At 48.7% G+C, this 17,180-nt stretch overlaps 1 protein-coding gene and 1 non-coding gene across 9 annotated transcripts in view; one reads left to right on the forward strand and one right to left on the reverse strand.

Moving 5' to 3' along the window:
- Positions 1 to 682: 682 nt before the first annotated feature.
- Positions 683 to 764, reverse strand: TRNAS-CGA. The gene has a single exon. It is a non-coding gene; the product is annotated as a tRNA-Ser (tRNA).
- Positions 765 to 1,551: 787 nt separating this feature from the next.
- Positions 1,552 to 17,180, forward strand: part of SMARCC2 (SWI/SNF related, matrix associated, actin dependent regulator of chromatin subfamily c member 2) — a 28,620-nt gene continuing 12,991 nt past the window's right edge. For 7 of the 8 annotated variants that reach the window (XM_033221707.1, XM_033221711.1, XM_033221713.1 and 4 more), the window contains exons 1-16: positions 1,552 to 1,770; positions 3,797 to 3,916; positions 4,852 to 4,937; positions 5,967 to 6,048; positions 6,142 to 6,234; positions 7,154 to 7,223; positions 7,465 to 7,534; positions 9,269 to 9,344; positions 9,513 to 9,644; positions 9,750 to 9,865; positions 10,553 to 10,677; positions 12,153 to 12,212; positions 12,362 to 12,399; positions 12,676 to 12,806; positions 13,117 to 13,188; positions 16,957 to 17,070. In XM_033221707.1, coding sequence (XP_033077598.1) covers positions 1,660 to 1,770; positions 3,797 to 3,916; positions 4,852 to 4,937; positions 5,967 to 6,048; positions 6,142 to 6,234; positions 7,154 to 7,223; positions 7,465 to 7,534; positions 9,269 to 9,344; positions 9,513 to 9,644; positions 9,750 to 9,865; positions 10,553 to 10,677; positions 12,153 to 12,212; positions 12,362 to 12,399; positions 12,676 to 12,806; positions 13,117 to 13,188; positions 16,957 to 17,070 — 1,496 coding nt within the window. In that variant the 5' untranslated portion in view covers positions 1,552 to 1,659. The remainder of the gene's footprint in view (positions 1,771 to 3,796; positions 3,917 to 4,851; positions 4,938 to 5,966; positions 6,049 to 6,141; positions 6,235 to 7,153; positions 7,224 to 7,464; positions 7,535 to 9,268; positions 9,345 to 9,512; positions 9,645 to 9,749; positions 9,866 to 10,552; positions 10,678 to 12,152; positions 12,213 to 12,361; positions 12,400 to 12,675; positions 12,807 to 13,116; positions 13,189 to 16,956; positions 17,071 to 17,180) is intronic. The other variant, XM_033221714.1, reaches the window with a different exon arrangement.

A 17,180-nucleotide genomic window follows, 5' to 3' on the forward strand; every position in this document is an offset into this window, starting at 1 on the left:
TGACTTCTGGTCATGAAATTTAGAGGAAACTCTAGATTTGACTAATATTGCAAAACAGCCACTCACATTCCCAGACAAAATGTAACCCTTCAACCAAATCCTTCCCTATGCCCTCAAAAGAATGAGACATGTGCCAAAGCTCTCCCAGCAAGCCTGAAGTTATAAAATTCTGAAAATGCCTCACAGTCTAGCAGCCAACACAGCCGTACATAATTAAGCTTCCCAAGATCACTCCCATCCTCCCAAATACAGGAGTAAGACATTTTGGCGGCTTCCTTTTGGAGAGAAAGTGCACGAAAGACACGTGTGAGAACTGGGGTTACCTTTACGTGTTGTGAAGGGGGATTTAAAAAGTCGTCGTCAGGCCGGGCGCGGTGCTCACGCCTGTAATCCCAGCACTTTGGGAGGCCGAGGCAGGCAGATAACCTGAGTTCGGGAGTTTGAGACCAGCCTCGCCAATATGGTGAACCCGTCTCTACTAAAAACACAAAAATTAGCCAGGTGTGGTGGCGCATGCCTATGGTCCCAGCTACTCGGGAGGCTAAGGCAGGAGAATTGCTTGAACCCGGGAAGTGGAGGTTGCGGTGAGCCGAAATCGCGCCACTGCACTCCAGCCTGAGCAACAGAGTGAGACTCGGTCTTAAGAAGAAGAAAGAAAAAAAAAGAAAGGAAAAAGAAAAACCGTCACGAACAGGATTCGAACCTGTGCGGGGAAACCCCATTGGATTTCGAGTCCAACGCCTTAACCACTCGGCCACCGTGACTTCCAAAACCGCATTTTGCCGCGCGCTTACAGAAGGGGTCCGCACTGCAATCCGGGAATACATGCGGGAACCGGAAGCAGGGTACCGGCCCCGATGCGCACTCACCTGAGGACTCCCCACCCCTTGGTTCCTTACCTCCTATCTACGCCACCCAAAGAAAAAGAGTCGGATGGACCGGGTGACCCAGGGAAGGAGGGTCTCCTGCCTAGCGAAGAGTCGGAGTCTCAAGGAGCTCACACCTACTTAGGAGGCAACAGCGAGGCCAGCGGAGGAAGCGGTTGAGGAAGGCACTGGGCCCCCAGGGTGGCGGCTAGGGGACTTTTGGGTTAACAAGTGAGGGGAGTGCTGGGTGGACAAGCGCGAGGGGTGAGGGAGACTCAGAAAAGTTTAAATGGGGAGATGCTGGGAATGGATGGAAGGAAGGAAGTTCTTGGGGAAAGGGTTTTGGAGTTTTGGGGGACGAGGGGCTCCGTCGGGTTAGGAATGCACAAGGTGAGGGCCACTCGGGGCACGGGTTGGGGCTGCTCCAGCGACTGGCGGCCGCCTGGAGTGGGATAGCGAGGTGACACTAACGGGCTGAGGCAAAAAGAGGGAAGGGCTTCGCCTCTGGTAAGAGGGATCGCAGGAGAATGGCGCCCCCTCCAGGAAGAGTCCTTCTCCCCGGAGGCTCCCGCCGCCGCTGCCAGGTAGGCCGCCAGGGTCGGCCCGCGCCTGGAACTCCGCCGCCGCGCCCGGCCTGCCGGCAGGGGGCGCAGCGCGGACCGGGGCCGGCCCAGGCGGCGGGAGGCGGCGGCCGCGGCGGCGGGAGGCGGCGGGAGGCGGGCGGAGGAGGAGGCGGAGGAGGCGGGAGCTGAGCTGAGTGGGGCGGGCGGCGGCGGGGCCCGAGCCCGAGAAGATGGCGGTGCGGAAGAAGGACGGCGGCCCCAACGTGAAGTACTACGAGGCCGCGGACACCGTGACCCAGTTCGACAACGTGCGGCTGTGGCTCGGCAAGAACTACAAGAAGGTACGCGGGCCGGGCCGGGCCGCGCGGGGACCGGGGGCGGGACAATGGGACCGCGGCCCTGCAGCCCCGGGATCCTGCCCACCCTCCAGGCGCCCCAGCCCCTCCCCCGCGGCCTCCGGAGCAGCCCCCCGCGCGCCCTCTCGCGCGCCCGCGCCCCTCCCCCAGCCTCCCTCTCCCCGCACCCCCAGCCTCCGAGCCCAGCCCCCGCCCCCACTGCTGCGCCCTCTGCCCCTTGTTTTTCTCTACTGCCCGGCAGGCCCCGGTGCCATTAGCCCACCTTCCCCTCAGCCATCGCCCTCCTGGCTCTTCTGGGAGAGGCGGCCGGCCGGGTGTGGACCGGGTGCCCAATGGGTTCCCCCGCAACCCGGAACGTGCCCGCCAGAGCTCCCCATGGAGCCGGGTACCGGCTGGGCTGAGGCCTCCCCGGTGCTTTGTGTATATTCAGAGACAGGATGGAAAGCAGGAGGGTAAACAGTCACAGAGCCAGCCGTTGGCTGCTCATCAGCTTGAAAAAGGTCCCCACCCAGGGATCACCTGTCTCCGCCGCTCATCCCTCACCTTCATCTAAGGGGCAACAGAATCTCTCAGGGAGCTGGGGTATAGGAGTTCCTGGGTAGCGACCCCTTCCAAAACCTTTCCTCGATTTTGCAATGAAGTCACCCTGCAACCTAGCTTTGCAGTACCGTGGGTTTGGGGTCGAGAGGTTAGGGTAAGCGTTCTATCTCTAGCCCCTCACCCCCAAACCCCGTAACTGGAGATCATAAGGTAGTGAACAAAGGGTTTAAGAATCCTTACCTGTCTTTTCTACCAGACCTCTTCCTGGTGTCGTCTTTGTCTCTAGGCCTGATTTTCCCTGGAAATGGTCTGCCTCTCTTTTTCTCACTACCCTCAGAGAGGGGTTCTCTTTGTGGCTTTCTTTCAGCTCCCCATTTCTTCCTGCCGGCTTTGCAGCTCGTCAGAAGTGTGCTTAGTGGCTTAGGAGAACTTCCTACTGATCCTGGTTATGAGCCTGGCCCTGCCCTTGGGGTCTCTCTGGGTGTCAGAATCTTGACAAATAGCTGCTATTTCTATGGCTTGTCTCTATGCCTGTGAGAGGCTCTTGCTTTGACCTTTTGCAGGGAGATCAAGCTAGGGGCTTAGCCTCCGGCCTTGGGGGGATTGACAACTGTGACCTGGTTCAGCTTCCATGCTCTTAGCTCTTTGTCATTTACCTTTCCCTTCACAGATCTACTCTTTTCACCTCTCACTGAGAGGCGCTGTCTTCTTTGTGATGAGGGGGGAGAAAAACGGGTCAAAAGGTAAAAAGAAAGTCTGGCTCAGGTTCAATTTAGAATGGAAGGCTAGGATGCTACTAGGTAGCGAAGTGTGGAAATATTGAGGTAGGGCCAGGGTTACTTGTCTCGGATACAGTTTCCTCAGACAGGGTAGATGTTTTCTTGCTCTTCTCCATCAGGCTGGTGAGTGGATGGCCCTTCCTGTCTAGGAGGGCCTATGAAGACCTTTATACCCAGTCTTCAGAAGCAAAATGCACAAGCTCACTCTCAGTCAGCTTGCCCTCCTTCACTTCCTCGTACCTTTTCTTGTTAGGCTACATTATAGGGGGAATCATGGCTTTACACAGTTCCCCTAAGAAATGTCTCTCTTAGAGCTCCAAAGGTATTGCTTCCATGACCTGACCTCTATAAACCTCCAGAATTTTACAACCCTCAGTGCTGTTGGTTGAAGATGAGGTGCCAAGATAATAGGGTCCTGCAACTCCAATTTCAGAGTGTAGCTGAGGAAGAGTAGTAAGCTTCCCTGTTCTCCCCAACACTGGCCATCTGGGCTGGTGACAGCAGAATTTCAGCTTCCTGGTTCGGGTGTCCAGAGCCTCCCTTTTGCCATTTTCTTTATAGAGACTAAATAGGGAGAAAGGTACTATTTTCTTTGCTCCAGATACTTCCAGAGCCCCTAGGGGAGAAATGTGGGAGATAGTGGACAATTTATCTGAGATCTATTTTTCTTTCCTTTCCCTCTTTTCCGTTAGTATATACAAGCTGAACCACCCACCAACAAGTCCCTGTCTAGCCTGGTTGTACAGTTACTACAATTTCAGGAAGAAGTTTTTGGCAAACATGTCAGCAATGCACCGCTCACTAAACTGCCGGTGAGTGCAGAAGTAGCAGAGAGGGCGGGGGGTGGTGGTGGTGAGTCCTCCAAACTGGAGAGTTGTGTTTTAAAAAAAGATTTGCGAATTTTGTAATTTTTGAAATTTGGGTTATTTTTTACCATCCCTATCCCTGGTCAGGGCATTATTGGCTTGGCCTAGTCTCCAGTTTACCATTCTTTTTGTCTTAGTAATACTTTGTGCAACAAATTATTTCAGAGTGCCTGGGATCAGTCCACAAGTCTCTCATGGCATGGTTAAAAGCGGACTTGAGATTTGGATTTGTGCGGGCTTGTGTTCAAATCCTGGCTTTGCCACTTGATGGCTGTGTGATCTTGGGCAGCATTCATGAGTCTTGGTTCCTTCATCTCTAGATGGGATTAGTAAACCTACCGTGTAGGGTTTCTATAATGGCACCTGAGATAATCCAGTAAAGTGTTAGCACAAGGTGGTGCTTTCTGTATATTGGTTTCTTTTACTCCCCTCTTGCAGGCCACATGAAGGAATGGCAAAGGGTTAAAGAATTTCAGCTTTGAGCTGGGCACGGTGGCTCACGCCTGTAATCCCAGCACTTTGGGAGGCCGAGGTGGGCGGATCACCTGAGGCCTGGAGTTGGAGACCAGCCTGACCAACATGGAGAAACCCCCGCTGTCTCTACTAAAAATACAAAATTAGCTGGGTGTGGTGGTAGGCACCTGTAATCCCAGCTACTTGGGAGGCTGAGACAGGAGAATTGCTTGAACCTGGGAGGCAGAGGTTGCAGTTAGCCAAGATCGTGCCATTGCACTCCAGCCTGGGCAACAAGAGTGAAACTCCATCCCAAAAAAAAAAAAAAAGGAGATCAGTTCAGCATGGGATTTTGTGAAAGGATTTTAAGTGATGATAGAATTTACAGTGGAACCTTGACATGCTTCTTCCATACCTTGATTTTGTAGATCAAATGTTTCCTAGATTTCAAAGCGGGAGGCTCCTTGTGCCACATTCTTGCAGCTGCCTACAAATTCAAGAGTGACCAGGGATGGTGAGATGATTCTCTCTATTCTTCTTATATTTAGTTTAGAGGAAATCCCTCTTTTTGATTCCCTGGGGTCTTTCTGGGGTAGAAATTCTTGTGAGTCTTTATTTTGCTAGGTCAGTAGACCTGACTTGTTAGGTCAGAAAAATGGTTGGGAGTCAGAGCCAAAACAGTCGCCAGCAGTGAGTGTGTACGCGAGTATCAGTGTGTGTTTTGTAGAGGAAAAGGGATTCTTAGGTTGGCATCTCAAACCTTTTTTTGTCCCTTTGGAGTAAGCACAGAGAGTGATTCATGGAGTTGAGATCAGTGAACCTCAGATCCCAGGTGATTTTGGCAATAGCTGTAAGCAAGCTTGCCTCCTAATTACCTATATTAAGAAGTCATGACTCGGCACAGTGGCTCATGCCTGTAATCCCAACACTTTGGGAGGCCGAGGTGGTTGGATCATTTGAGGTCAGGAGTTCAAGACCAGCCTGGCCAACTTGGCGAAACCCCATCTCTACTAAAATACAAAAATTAGCTGGGCATGGTGGCGGGCACCTGTAATCTCAGCTACTTGGGAGGCTGAGGCCGGATAATGGCTTGTACAGGGGAGGCAGAGGTTGCAGCTAGCCAAGATCACGCCAGTGCACTCCAGCCTGGGCAACAGAGCGAGACTCCCTCTCAAAACAACGCCGGGTGTGGTGGCTCATGCCTGTAATCCCAGCACTTTGGGAGGCCGAGGCAGGTGGATCACCTGAGGTCAGGAGTTCGAGACCAGCCCGACCAATATGGTGAAACCCCGTCTCCACTAAAAATACAAAAATTAGCCAAGTGAGGTGGTATGTGTCTATAGTCCCAGCTACTGGGGAGGCTGAGACAGGAGAATTGCTTGAACCTGGGAGGCAGAGGTTGCAGTGAGCCAGGATCATACTGCTGCACTCCAGCCTGGGTGACAGAGCAAGACTCCATCTCAAAAAACAAAAAAGTCACATGCCCTCACCTCATCTGCAGACCTGAGCTATACCACTCACTAGATTATTGCCTCTTCACAAGGCGGCGTTACGATTTCCAGAATCCATCACGCATGGACCGCAATGTGGAAATGTTTATGACTATCGAGAAGTCCTTGGTGCAGGTAATAGGCATATCCCCTATTTATCTCCCTTCCCTCAGTGAGAATCTAAAAAACTCCTTTCCCGTAATCTCATTCTATTTCTTTTCTCCACAGAATAATTGCCTGTCTCGACCTAACATTTTTCTGTGCCCAGAAATTGAGCCCAAACTACTAGGGAAATTAAAGGACATTATCAAGAGACACCAGGTAAATGGTCTGGTCAGGAGAGGTTTCAGGAACTCCATGACTCTTTTCCCGATGTTTTCTATACCAAGCAGCAGCCCTGAACTACCATGTTTTCTGCTTCAGAGGTGGCTCTGTCTACTTGGAAAAAGACTTGAGTTAAAGCCTTGAGTCTGTCTTTTTCTGTCTGCTTCTCCCATTTTTCAGTCCTGACAGGTTTGCATTAATGTTCCTGGAAACTTATGTTGGCCTGGGGAAAAATAGTATCCACTTCTATTGAGCTAGAGATTGCTTGATTTCAGATAAATGAAATCCCTGCTCTTTAGAACTTTATAATAATGAACAGATGTCATTGATAAGGACGTACAGTTGACTTTAAATTTCCCATGTGTAGATTATCTGTTCAGAGGATTATTTGTAGCAATTTTTAATTCTTTGACTTTTCTCCATTATTAGCACAATCCCAGCTGTTTCTGTCTGCCACTTAGCTGGTGTGTGCTTAGAGAATGCAAACTAAGGCCAGGCGCGGTGGCTCAAGCCTGTAATCCCAGCACTTTGGGAGGCCGAGACGGGCGGATCACGAGGTCAGGAGATCGAGACTCATCCTGGCTAACATGGTGAAACCCCGTCTCTACTAAAAAATACAAAAACTAGCCGGGCGAGGTGGCGGGCGCCTGTAGTCCCAGCTACTTGGGAGGCTGAGGCAGGAGAATGGCATAAACCCGGGAGGCGGAGCTTGCAGTGAGCTGAGATCCGGCCACTGCACTCCAGCCTGGGCGACAGAGCGAGACTCCGTCTCAAAAAAAAAAAAAAAAAAAAAGAGAATGCAAACTAACTTTAATACTATTATAAGCAAAATATGATTAGGAAGGCAGCTCTATGGCTAAACCTTGAGTAATTCAGAGGGGACCGTAATTTACCTGCTTCTCCTTGTACCATCTAGGGAACAGTCACTGAGGATAAGAACAATGCCTCCCATGTTGTGTATCCTGTCCCGGGGAATCTAGAAGAAGGTGAGACCTGGGTTTTCCTGGCCACTTGAGTGGATGGTTTGGACTAGGAGGCAGAGGACTAAGATCACCATTCAGTACCTGGGCTCCTCCTCTTTCAATCTTGAATCCTCCTACCACCTTAAGTTCCTATTACCAAGTCCCCTGCTACAACAGGAGAGTGCATTAGTTAGGGCTTATGTACAGTATTTTTTGTGTGTCCCTCTTTAGCTTATATCTCTCCCTTCTCTTCCTCTATCCCCAGAGGAATGGGTACGACCAGTCATGAAGAGGGATAAGCAGGTTCTTCTGCACTGGGGCTACTATCCTGACAGGTGAGGATGGGTTCCTGGGGCAGGTTTAAGTATAAGAGCCAGACCCAGAAGCCCTGGAACATCTAGCAGAGCAAGAAGCCACTCGTTCAGAGTTATTTTTAGATCACTTAATTTGTTCTCCTCTCACCTATTAAGTGAACCTCAGTCTTGGGGGAGGTTTGGACTTAGTGAGTAAGCCTTGGGCTAAAACAATTGAGGCTTAATGTATGAATTGATTATCCCTGCATAATTTTTGATATGTAAATGTTAGAAACAACCTAAATGTCTAATAGTAGGAAAATGTTTCAGTAAATTTGTATATCTACTCTGGGCTATTATGCAGCCTTTAAAGTGATATAAAATAACATGGATAATTTATAAGTGACTATTATTAATAGTTGCAAAAAGCAGCATGTAGGCCCGGCATGGTGGCTCACGCCTGTAATCCCAGCACTTTGGGAGGACAAGGCAGGCGGATCACCTGAGGTTAGGAGTTCGAGACCAGCCTGGCCAACATGCTGAAACCCTGTGTCTAAAAAAAAAAAAATTAACAGGGTGTGGTGGCGCACGCCTGTACTTTTAGCTACTTGGGAGGCTGAGAAGTAGTATAATCGCTTGAACCCGGGCAGCAGAGGTTGCAGTGAGCCAAGATCACACCACTGCACTCCAGCCTGGGCGACAGAGTAAGACTCTGTCTCAACAAAACAAAACAAAAAGTAGCACATAGGCTAGGTGCAGTGACTAATGCCTATAATCCCAGCACTTGGGGAGGCTGAGGCGGGCAGATTGCTTGAGCCCAGGAGTTTGAGACCAGCCTAGGCAACATGGTGAAACCCTGTCTTTACAAAAAAAAATACAGAAATTAGCTGGGCATGGTGGCACGCACTTGTACTCCTGGCTACTTGGGGGACTGAGGCGGGAGGATTACTTGAGCCCAGGAGGTTGAGTCTGCATTGTGCCGTGATTGAACCACTGCACTTCAACCTGGCCAACAGAGCAAGACCCTGTCTCAGAAAAAAAAAAAAAGTAGCGTGTAAAATATCATCTAGTATGATTATGATTATGTAAAAACAAAGTTGTGGACCAGGCACAGTAGCTCACTCCTGTAATCCTAGCACTTTGGGAAGCCAAGGCAGGAGGATCACTAAAGGCTGGAAGTTCAAGACCAGCCTAGGCAGCAAAGTGAGACCCTGTCTTAACAAAAACAAAAACCCCGGCTGGACGCAGTATCTCACGCCTGTAATCCCAGCACTTTGAGAGGCCTAGGTGGGTGTATCATGAGGTCAGGAGTTTGAGACCACCCTAGTCAAGATGGTGAAACCCCGTCTCTACTAAAAATATAAAAATTAGCCAGGCGTGGTGGCAGGCACCTGTAATCCCAGCTACTCAGGAGGCTGAGGCAGGAGAATCACTTGAACCTGGGAGGTGGAGGTTGCAGTGAGCCGAGATTGCGCCACTGCACTCCAACCTGGGCGACAGAGCAAGGCAAGACTCCGTATCAAAAAAACAAAACAAAACAAAAATTACTGTGAAAAAACATATATACATGTGTCAAGAGTAGTTATGTAAGGGTAATTCTTTTTGTTCTCTATTTTTGAAATGTTTCGTAATGTGCTTTTACTTTATAATAAATAGAATACCAAAAAAATAAGCCAACCCAGTACTTTCTGTAAATGGAAAGGATAAAAGATTTGCACTTCACTTTTCACAATTCTATCCCATTGATTCTACTGTATGCTCAATTTCCCATGGCAGTTATGACACATGGATCCCAGCGAGTGAAATTGAAGCATCTGTGGAAGATGCTCCAACTCCTGAGAAACCTAGGAAGGTGAGCTTTTCTTGTACCCCCTCTTCCCCAAAAAGAATGCCAGAAGCAGTCTACTCTTAGAAAGTGAAACAGAGGCTCGTGTGCCCTTGGGCTTTTTCTGTTAAGGGTCCCCAGACAGAGCTGTGGCTTCCAGGCTTCTCTGCAGCATGATCTGCCTTTGTACTTTAGATTCATGCAAAGTGGATCCTGGACACCGACACCTTCAATGAATGGATGAATGAGGAAGACTATGAAGTAAATGATGACAAAAACCCTGTCTCCCGCAGAAAGAAGATTTCAGCCAAGACATTGACAGATGAGGTGACAAATCCTGTTCTTTTTTCCTGGCGCCCTTAGCATAAGTCTCAGAACAAATCTTCATTGGGGATTGTAGGCTGACATTTGTCCTGATTCTCCATCCTATAGGTGAACAGCCCAGATTCAGATCGACGGGACAAGAAAGGAGGAAACTATAAGAAGAGGAAGCGCTCCCCCTCTCCTTCACCAACCCCAGAAGCGAAGAAGAAAAATGCTAAGAAAGGGTGTGCCAGCCCCTAGCCTGCCCCCAAGTTCACCATTCTTTCCACATCATGTTTAAGGAAGGAAAGACAAATCCCTTCCTATAAGCACCTGGTCCTGACCTGGGTGTGCCGTAATACTGCAGGTGTTCTGAGAGGGAAGATGAGGAGATCTTTTTTTTTTTTTTGAGACGGAGTCTCGCTCTGTCGCCTGGGCTGGAGTGCAGTAGCTGGATCTCAGCTCACTGCAAGCTCCGCCTCCCAGGTTTACGCCATTCTCCTGCCTCAGCCTCCCGAGTAGCTGGGACTACAGGCTCCCGCCACCTCGCCTGGCTAGTTTTTTGTATTTTTTAGTAGAGACGGGGTTTCACCGTGTTCGCCAGGATGGTCTCGATCTCCTGACCTCGTGATCCGCCCGTCTCAGCCTCTCAAAGTGCTGGGATTACAGGCTTGAGCCACCGCGCCCGCCCGATGAGGAGATCTTTAGCTACTCGGTTGTTAGTTCTGGTCCTGGCCCCACTAGAAATTTAAAGAGAGCTTTATCAAATGAAAAGCCTTTGCCACTTCCAATTACTCTGTAATTACTGGTTTCTGTTTGTACTCAGCTCTACCCTTGGAATTCTCTGTCACTTCCCTTCCCTTGAACTTCAACTTCCAGGGACTCCTTGTCCAAGGATGACTGAGTTCTCTTTCACTCTCTTTCCTTCCCAGTCCCTCAACACCTTACACTAAGTCAAAGCGTGGCCACAGAGAAGAGGAGCAAGAAGACCTCACAAAGGACATGGACGAGCCCTCACCAGTCCCCAATGTAGAAGAGGTGACACTTCCCAAAACAGGTACAGGCCAGGCTGAGCTCCTGGAATCCACCCCCACTCCCCATCCTGATTCTCCTTTGCCAAACCCCGAGTGAGCTGATTTCTCAGGTCCACCTCCCAGTCTACAGGATCCACAATTTAGTTTTTACATAATCATAATCATACTAGATGATATTTTACATGCTACTTTTTTTTTTTTTTTTTGAGACAGAGTCTCGCTGTGTCGCCAAGTCTGGAGTCCAGTGGCGTGATCTCGGCTCACTGCAAGCTCCGCCTCCCAGGTTCATGCCATTCTCCTGCCTCAGCCTCCCAAGCAGCTGGGACTACACGTACCCACCACCTCACCTGGCTAATTTTTTGCATTTTTAGTAGAGACGGGGTTTCACCATGTTAGCCAGGATAGTCTCGATCTCCTGACCTCATGATCCGCCCGCCTCAGCCTCCCAAAGTGTTGGGATTACAGGCATGAGCCACCGCACCCGGCCTGTACATGTACTATTAAGTCACTACTGTGGGAATGTTATAAAACACAAACATATCTCAAAAATTGGAAAATGTAAAAAATGATAAAAACAAACATGAAGTATCCAGGCACGGTGGCTCACACCTGTAATCCCAGCACTTTGGGAGGCCGAGGCAGGTGGATCATGAGGTCAGGAGATCGAGACCATCCTGGCTAACATGGTGAAACCCCGTCTCTACTAAAAATGCAAAAATTAGCCTGGTGTGGTAGCACACGCCTGTAATCCCAGCTACTCGGGAGGCTGAGGCAGGAGAATCACTTGAACCCAGGAGGCGGAGCTTGCAGTGAGCCAAGATCGCACCACTGCACTCCAGCCTGGGCAACAGAGTGAGACTCCATCTCAAAAAAACAAAACAATACAAAAACATGAAGAGAAGTTCTGTATTCTCTCCCTGAGTTGCAGTGGATCATCTTTTGCATCCTATGTTAGAACCCCACTTTGGAGACCATTGCTCCACTAATGCTGGTTTACAGTCTGTATTCTATAGACTCACCCCAGGTATTCCAGACGTGTGTTTCAGGGGTAGGATTAGGGGTGCCACCAAGAAGAGTTCTGGCTTCCACCTCCTCATCAATCAGCTCTCCTCTCTATGTTTGCTCCTGAGCATATGCATATGAATTCAGTTGAGGAAAGTATGCTTTCAAAAATGTTTAACACCTAACCATTCCTCCACAGAGTGATTTGGTCAGGTTCAGTATCAGACCATTAAAAGCTTACAGATACATAGATGGAGATAAAGACCTATCAAAAACAAGAATGATTAACGAATGTACATTGAGAAATAAGCTAATTTTTGGTTAGAGAAGTAGCAAGCAAGTTTCAGGCCCTAGAATAATTGCGACTGGTTAGAATTACTATATTTTGCAATCAGATGAAGAAAATTTTTGGAGAAAGTAGGATCTCCGTAACTATTAAATTGAAGGCTTGAATTAGGCAAAATCTGTCTAATAAAATGACTCTCTGTTTTGGCAGTCAACACAAAGAAAGACTCAGAGTCGGCCCCAGTCAAAGGTGGCACCATGACTGACCTAGGTAAGACAGGAGCCTCTTGGGCAAGGCAGTCAGAGCCAAGGGGAGGGGAGGGCTCAGCTGCTCCCTTTTCACTAACCTGATAGGCTTTTGGTAGGGCTTTCTTGCCTCTCGGGAGGCTCCAGCTTTACATCTTGGTCTTTGTCTTTCAGATGAACAGGAAGATGAAAGCATGGAGACAACGGGCAAGGTGGAGCCAGTTTAGAGAGGCCCTACCTCTCTATGTGATTCTGATTTGTGATTATAGAGTTCATTCTGCCCAAACTTTTCAATGCCCAGACTTTACCCACCGTAGACTAATTCTAGCTGTTGTTCAAAACTCTGACCCTTTCAGAGTCCTGGGGCCCATGACTGCTCAGTCCCATCACCTATCTGTAGTGTCCACATTCCTGGGGTGTGGGAGAAGCAGAGGGTTGCTAGGGAGGAAACAGGAATGCTGAGTGTCCAGCAGCCTCCATACTTATAGGATGAGGATGAGAACAGTACCGGGAACAAGGGAGAACAGACCAAGAATCCAGACCTGCATGAGGACAACGTGACTGAACAGACCCACCACATCATCATTCCCAGCTATGCTGCCTGGTTTGACTACAATAGGTATGGTTGTCCCCAACTTCGCACTGAGTCTTTATTTCCCTGCCTCCAGGGGTCAACAGGTTGTTCTTTTCCCTGCCTCCTCCAAGTAAGTTATTTTTTCCTCAGCCAGATAGACCAGAGTACACTTTAGTTTTAGGGGCGCTCCTGGTGTCCTCTTGAGTCTTACAGCCCTGTGGGATGTTCTCCCCAAGCTTCTAACTCCAGCAATTTTGAGCTCTTTTCCTTCTTTGCCTTCTAGACTTTTCCTCCCTTGGGGCCCCCATCCCTTCAACAGTGCCTTCTTCTGAAACCACTTTGGCTTCTCTTACAGCGTTCATGCCATTGAGCGGAGGGCTCTCCCTGAGTTCTTCAACGGCAAGAACAAGTCCAAGACTCCAGAGATGTAAGGAAATCTCAGCTCATGATTCTCTTTCTCCCTCCTGTCCCCCGCATTCACCCTTCCTGATCCAGTAACATTCAGTCTAGCAAACATTTCTTGAGCTCCTTCCATGAGCCAGGCACTGTGCTAGGCTTACAAAGACACAATATCTGCCTTTAGGCAGCCCTGGCCTAGCATGTAGACACATGTTCTTTAGGATTTGCCCAAGGGTGTTCTATATATAAGTACTTACTCTAATGCCTCAAATTCTTTTTAACAGGGTATAGAGCCTTTAAATCCATATTACTGATATTGTCTATACTGCAGATATTCCTAGCACAAGTAATAGCTTTGATTAAAGTGTAAATTACTATTACCAGGCTGGTTCCTGAGAGTAGGTTTTCATAGAAAAACAAGAGAAGGAACTAATAGAAGACCAGTTTATATAAATTAAGGGATGGAGAGGGCTCTCTGGGAAAGAAGTGTAGGAGCCACGGTGGCTCACGACTGTAAATCATCCCAGCTACTTGGGACACTGAGACAGAAGGATTCCTTGAGGCCAGGAGTTCAAGAATGGCGTGAGCAACATTGCAGGACTCCCATCTCTAAAGAAGTGGAAAAAAAAAATTAGCTGGGCATGGTGGGGCATACCTGTGGTCCCAGCTTCTTGGGAAGCTGAAATGGGAGGGTTGCTTGAGCCTAGGAGTTTGAGGCTGCACTGAGCCATGATCATGCCACTGCACTCCAGCCTAGCTGACACAGCAAGACCCCATATCTAAAAAAATTAATCAACAAGGCTGGGCACTGTGGCTCATGCCTATAATCCCAACACTTTGGGAGGCCGAGGCGGGTGGATCACAAGGTCAGGAGATCGAGACCATCCTGGCTAACATGGTGAAACCCTGTCTCTATTAAAAATACCAAAAAAGACCAGGCGCAGTGGCTCATGCCTGCAATCCCAGCAGTTTGGGAGGTGCAGGTGGGCAGATCACCTGAGGTGGGGAGTCCAAGACCAGCCTGACCAACATGGAGAAACCCCATCTCTACTAAAAATACAAAACTACCCGGGCATGGTGGTACATGCCTGTAATCCCAACTACTGCAGAGGCTGAGGCAGGAGAATCGCTTGAACATGGGAGGCGGAAGTTGTGGTGAGCCAAGATCATGCCACTGCACTCCAGCCTGGGCAACAAGAGTGAAACTCTGTCTAGGGGGAAAAAAAAAATAGCCGGGCGTGGTGGCACGCATCTGTAGTCCCAGCTAATCTGGAGGCTGAGGCAGGAGAATCACTTGAACCTGGGTGGCAGAGGTTGCAGTGAGCCAAGATCACACCACTGCACTCCAGCCTGGGCAATAGAGCGAGACTGTGTCTCAGAAAAAAAAAAAAAAGTTAATGAACAAATAAATAAAAGTATGGGTTTGGGGCTCAAAAGTCTTCATCTCCTTCAAGATTTTGCCTCAGGCCAGCTGAGTGTGGTGGCTCACACCTGTAATCCCAGCACTTCGGGAGGCCGAGGCAGGCTGATCACGAGGTCAGGAGATGGGAGACTATCCTGGCTAACACAATGAAACCCTGTCTCTACTAAAAATACAAAAAAAATTAGCCGGGCGTGGTGGCGGGCACCTGTAGTTCCAGCTACTTGGGAGGCTGAGGCAGGAGAATGGCGTGAACCCGGGAGGCAGAGCTTGCAGTGAGCCAAGATTCCGCCACCGCACTTCAGCCTGAGCAACAGAGCGAGACTCCGTCTCAAAAAAAAAAAAAAGATTTTGCCTCAGGCCAAACCTGCTTGGCTTTGGATAAGATGTCGCAATCTTCTTGGTTAGGAATACTTCAAGATAACCCCATTGATGAGGTGGGTGAGACTGAGAACTGAACAAGTTTTCTTCCTAGCTATTCCACAGCTTGCCTTCTCTAGTGGTCCCTCGATGTTTTTTCCTCATAGCTTGCTATGGTTCTCTCTTCTTCTCTTCCTGGAGAAAGCAGTATGTGTGAAAAGAAAGTAGTGATCAGGTGAAATGAATTCAACATGACATGCAGGCAGGGTTGGAGTAGGAACTGAACTCTTGGTATAAAATAGTAAATGATGGGCTCCTTGCAGTGGTTCATGCCTGTAATTCCAGCACTTTGGGAGGCCGAGGCGGGAGCAGATCATGAGGTCAGGAGTTCGAGACAAGCCTGGCCAACATGGTAAAACCCCATCTCTACTAAAAACACAAAAATAGCTGGGTGTGTTGGCACATACCTGTAATCCCAGCTACTTGGGAGGCTGAGGCAAGAGAATCACTTGAGCCCTGTAGGTGGAAGTTGCAGTGAGCCGAGATCACGTCATTGCACTCCAGCCTGGGCAACAAGAGTGAAACTCCATCTCAGAAAAAAAAAAATAGTAAATGATGATAATTGCCTACATCTGTTGAGAGCTTAGTATCTTCCAGGCACTATCCTAAATGTCCAACATACATTGAGTAATTTAATCTTTACGTCAACCTTAGAGGTAGATATCATCTTCAGTTGACAGATAGGGTACAGAGGAGTCAAGTCACCTGCATAAAGTCACAGAGCTAGTAAGTAAAACCAGGATCTGAATCCTTTAATTTGGCCTATGATCTGAAACTTTACACTGTACTACATAATAGCCGCCATTTTTTTTAGCCCCTACAGTGCCCCAGGCACTGTACTAATACTCTATAGACCTCTCATTCTCAACGGATGTTCCATTTTACAGATGAGGAAACTGAGGTTTAAAAAAATCGAAGTAAATTGCCAAGGTCCTTATGGTTGAACTGGGATTTGAACTTAGGTCTTTTCTTCAAAACATATGTTTTTTACCATGTTATGCTGACTAGCTGTGTGCATGAATAAGGACTTCCTTATTAACATCTGAGTTTGGAAATGAGTACTTTTTCTTCTAATTCCTTGTTTAAAAATTGTATAAAATGGCCAGGCGCAGTGGCTCATGCCTGTAATCCCAGCACTTTGGGAGGCTGAGGCAGGAGGATCACCTGAGGTCAGGAGTTCGAGACCAGTCTGACCAACATGGAGAAAACCTGTCTCTACTAAAAATACAAAATTATCCCGCCGTGGTGGCACATGCCTGTCATCTCAGCTACTGAGGAGGCTGAGGCAGGAGAATCGCTTGAACCCAGGAGGCGGAAGTGGCTGTGAGCCAAGATCATGCCATTGCACTCCAGCCTGGGCAGCAAGAGTGAAACGCCATCTCAAAAAAAAAAAAAATTGTATGAAATATCCATAAGTATAGCCAAGGAGATAATTCACTTAAAGAAAACACCATCGCCGGGCGCGGTGGCTCAAGCCTGTAATCCCAGCACTTTGGGAGGCCGAGATGGGCGGATCACGAGGTCAGGAGATCGAGACCATCCTGGCTAACATGGTGAAACCCCGTCTCTACTAAAAAATACAAAAAACTAGCCGGGCGAGGTGGCGGACGCCTGTAGTCCCAGCTACTCCGGAGGCTGAGGCAGGAGAATGGCGGGAACCCGGGAGGGGGAGCTTGCAGTGAGCTGAGATCCGGCCACTGCACTCCAGCCTGGGTGACAGAGCGAGACTCCATCTCAAAAAAAAAAAAAAGAAAAGAAAACACCATCAAGGAAAAGTAAGACGTATCTGAAACCCTTTCATCTAGCACATAGCAGGCACTCAGTGTATTGAGTCAAATAATCTACTTTTTTCCACCTTTGTCATGTAGGAGAAGTCGTTAGCTCTCTTACCATTTTTTCCTTTAGCCCTTTAACAAACATTTATGTTTTTTCTTGTTTCTCTCTCTCTCTTCTAAGCTACCTGGCCTATCGAAACTTTATGATTGACACTTACCGACTGAACCCCCAAGAGTATCTTACCTCTACCGCCTGTCGCCGAAACCTAGCGGGTGATGTCTGTGCCATCATGAGGTGGGTCTTGTGGCTGAGGGGAAGAGGGTACATGATGCCTGCCTATGGATGGGTTTTGACAACAGTAGAGATGCCAGCAAGGAACATAGAGGAGCAGGCAGAAAAAAACA

This window comes from Trachypithecus francoisi, unplaced genomic scaffold (genome assembly GCF_009764315.1).
Source record: "Trachypithecus francoisi isolate TF-2019V2 unplaced genomic scaffold, Tfra_2.0 Lachesis_group11, whole genome shotgun sequence".
NCBI classification, from domain to species: Eukaryota; Metazoa; Chordata; class Mammalia; order Primates; family Cercopithecidae; genus Trachypithecus; species Trachypithecus francoisi.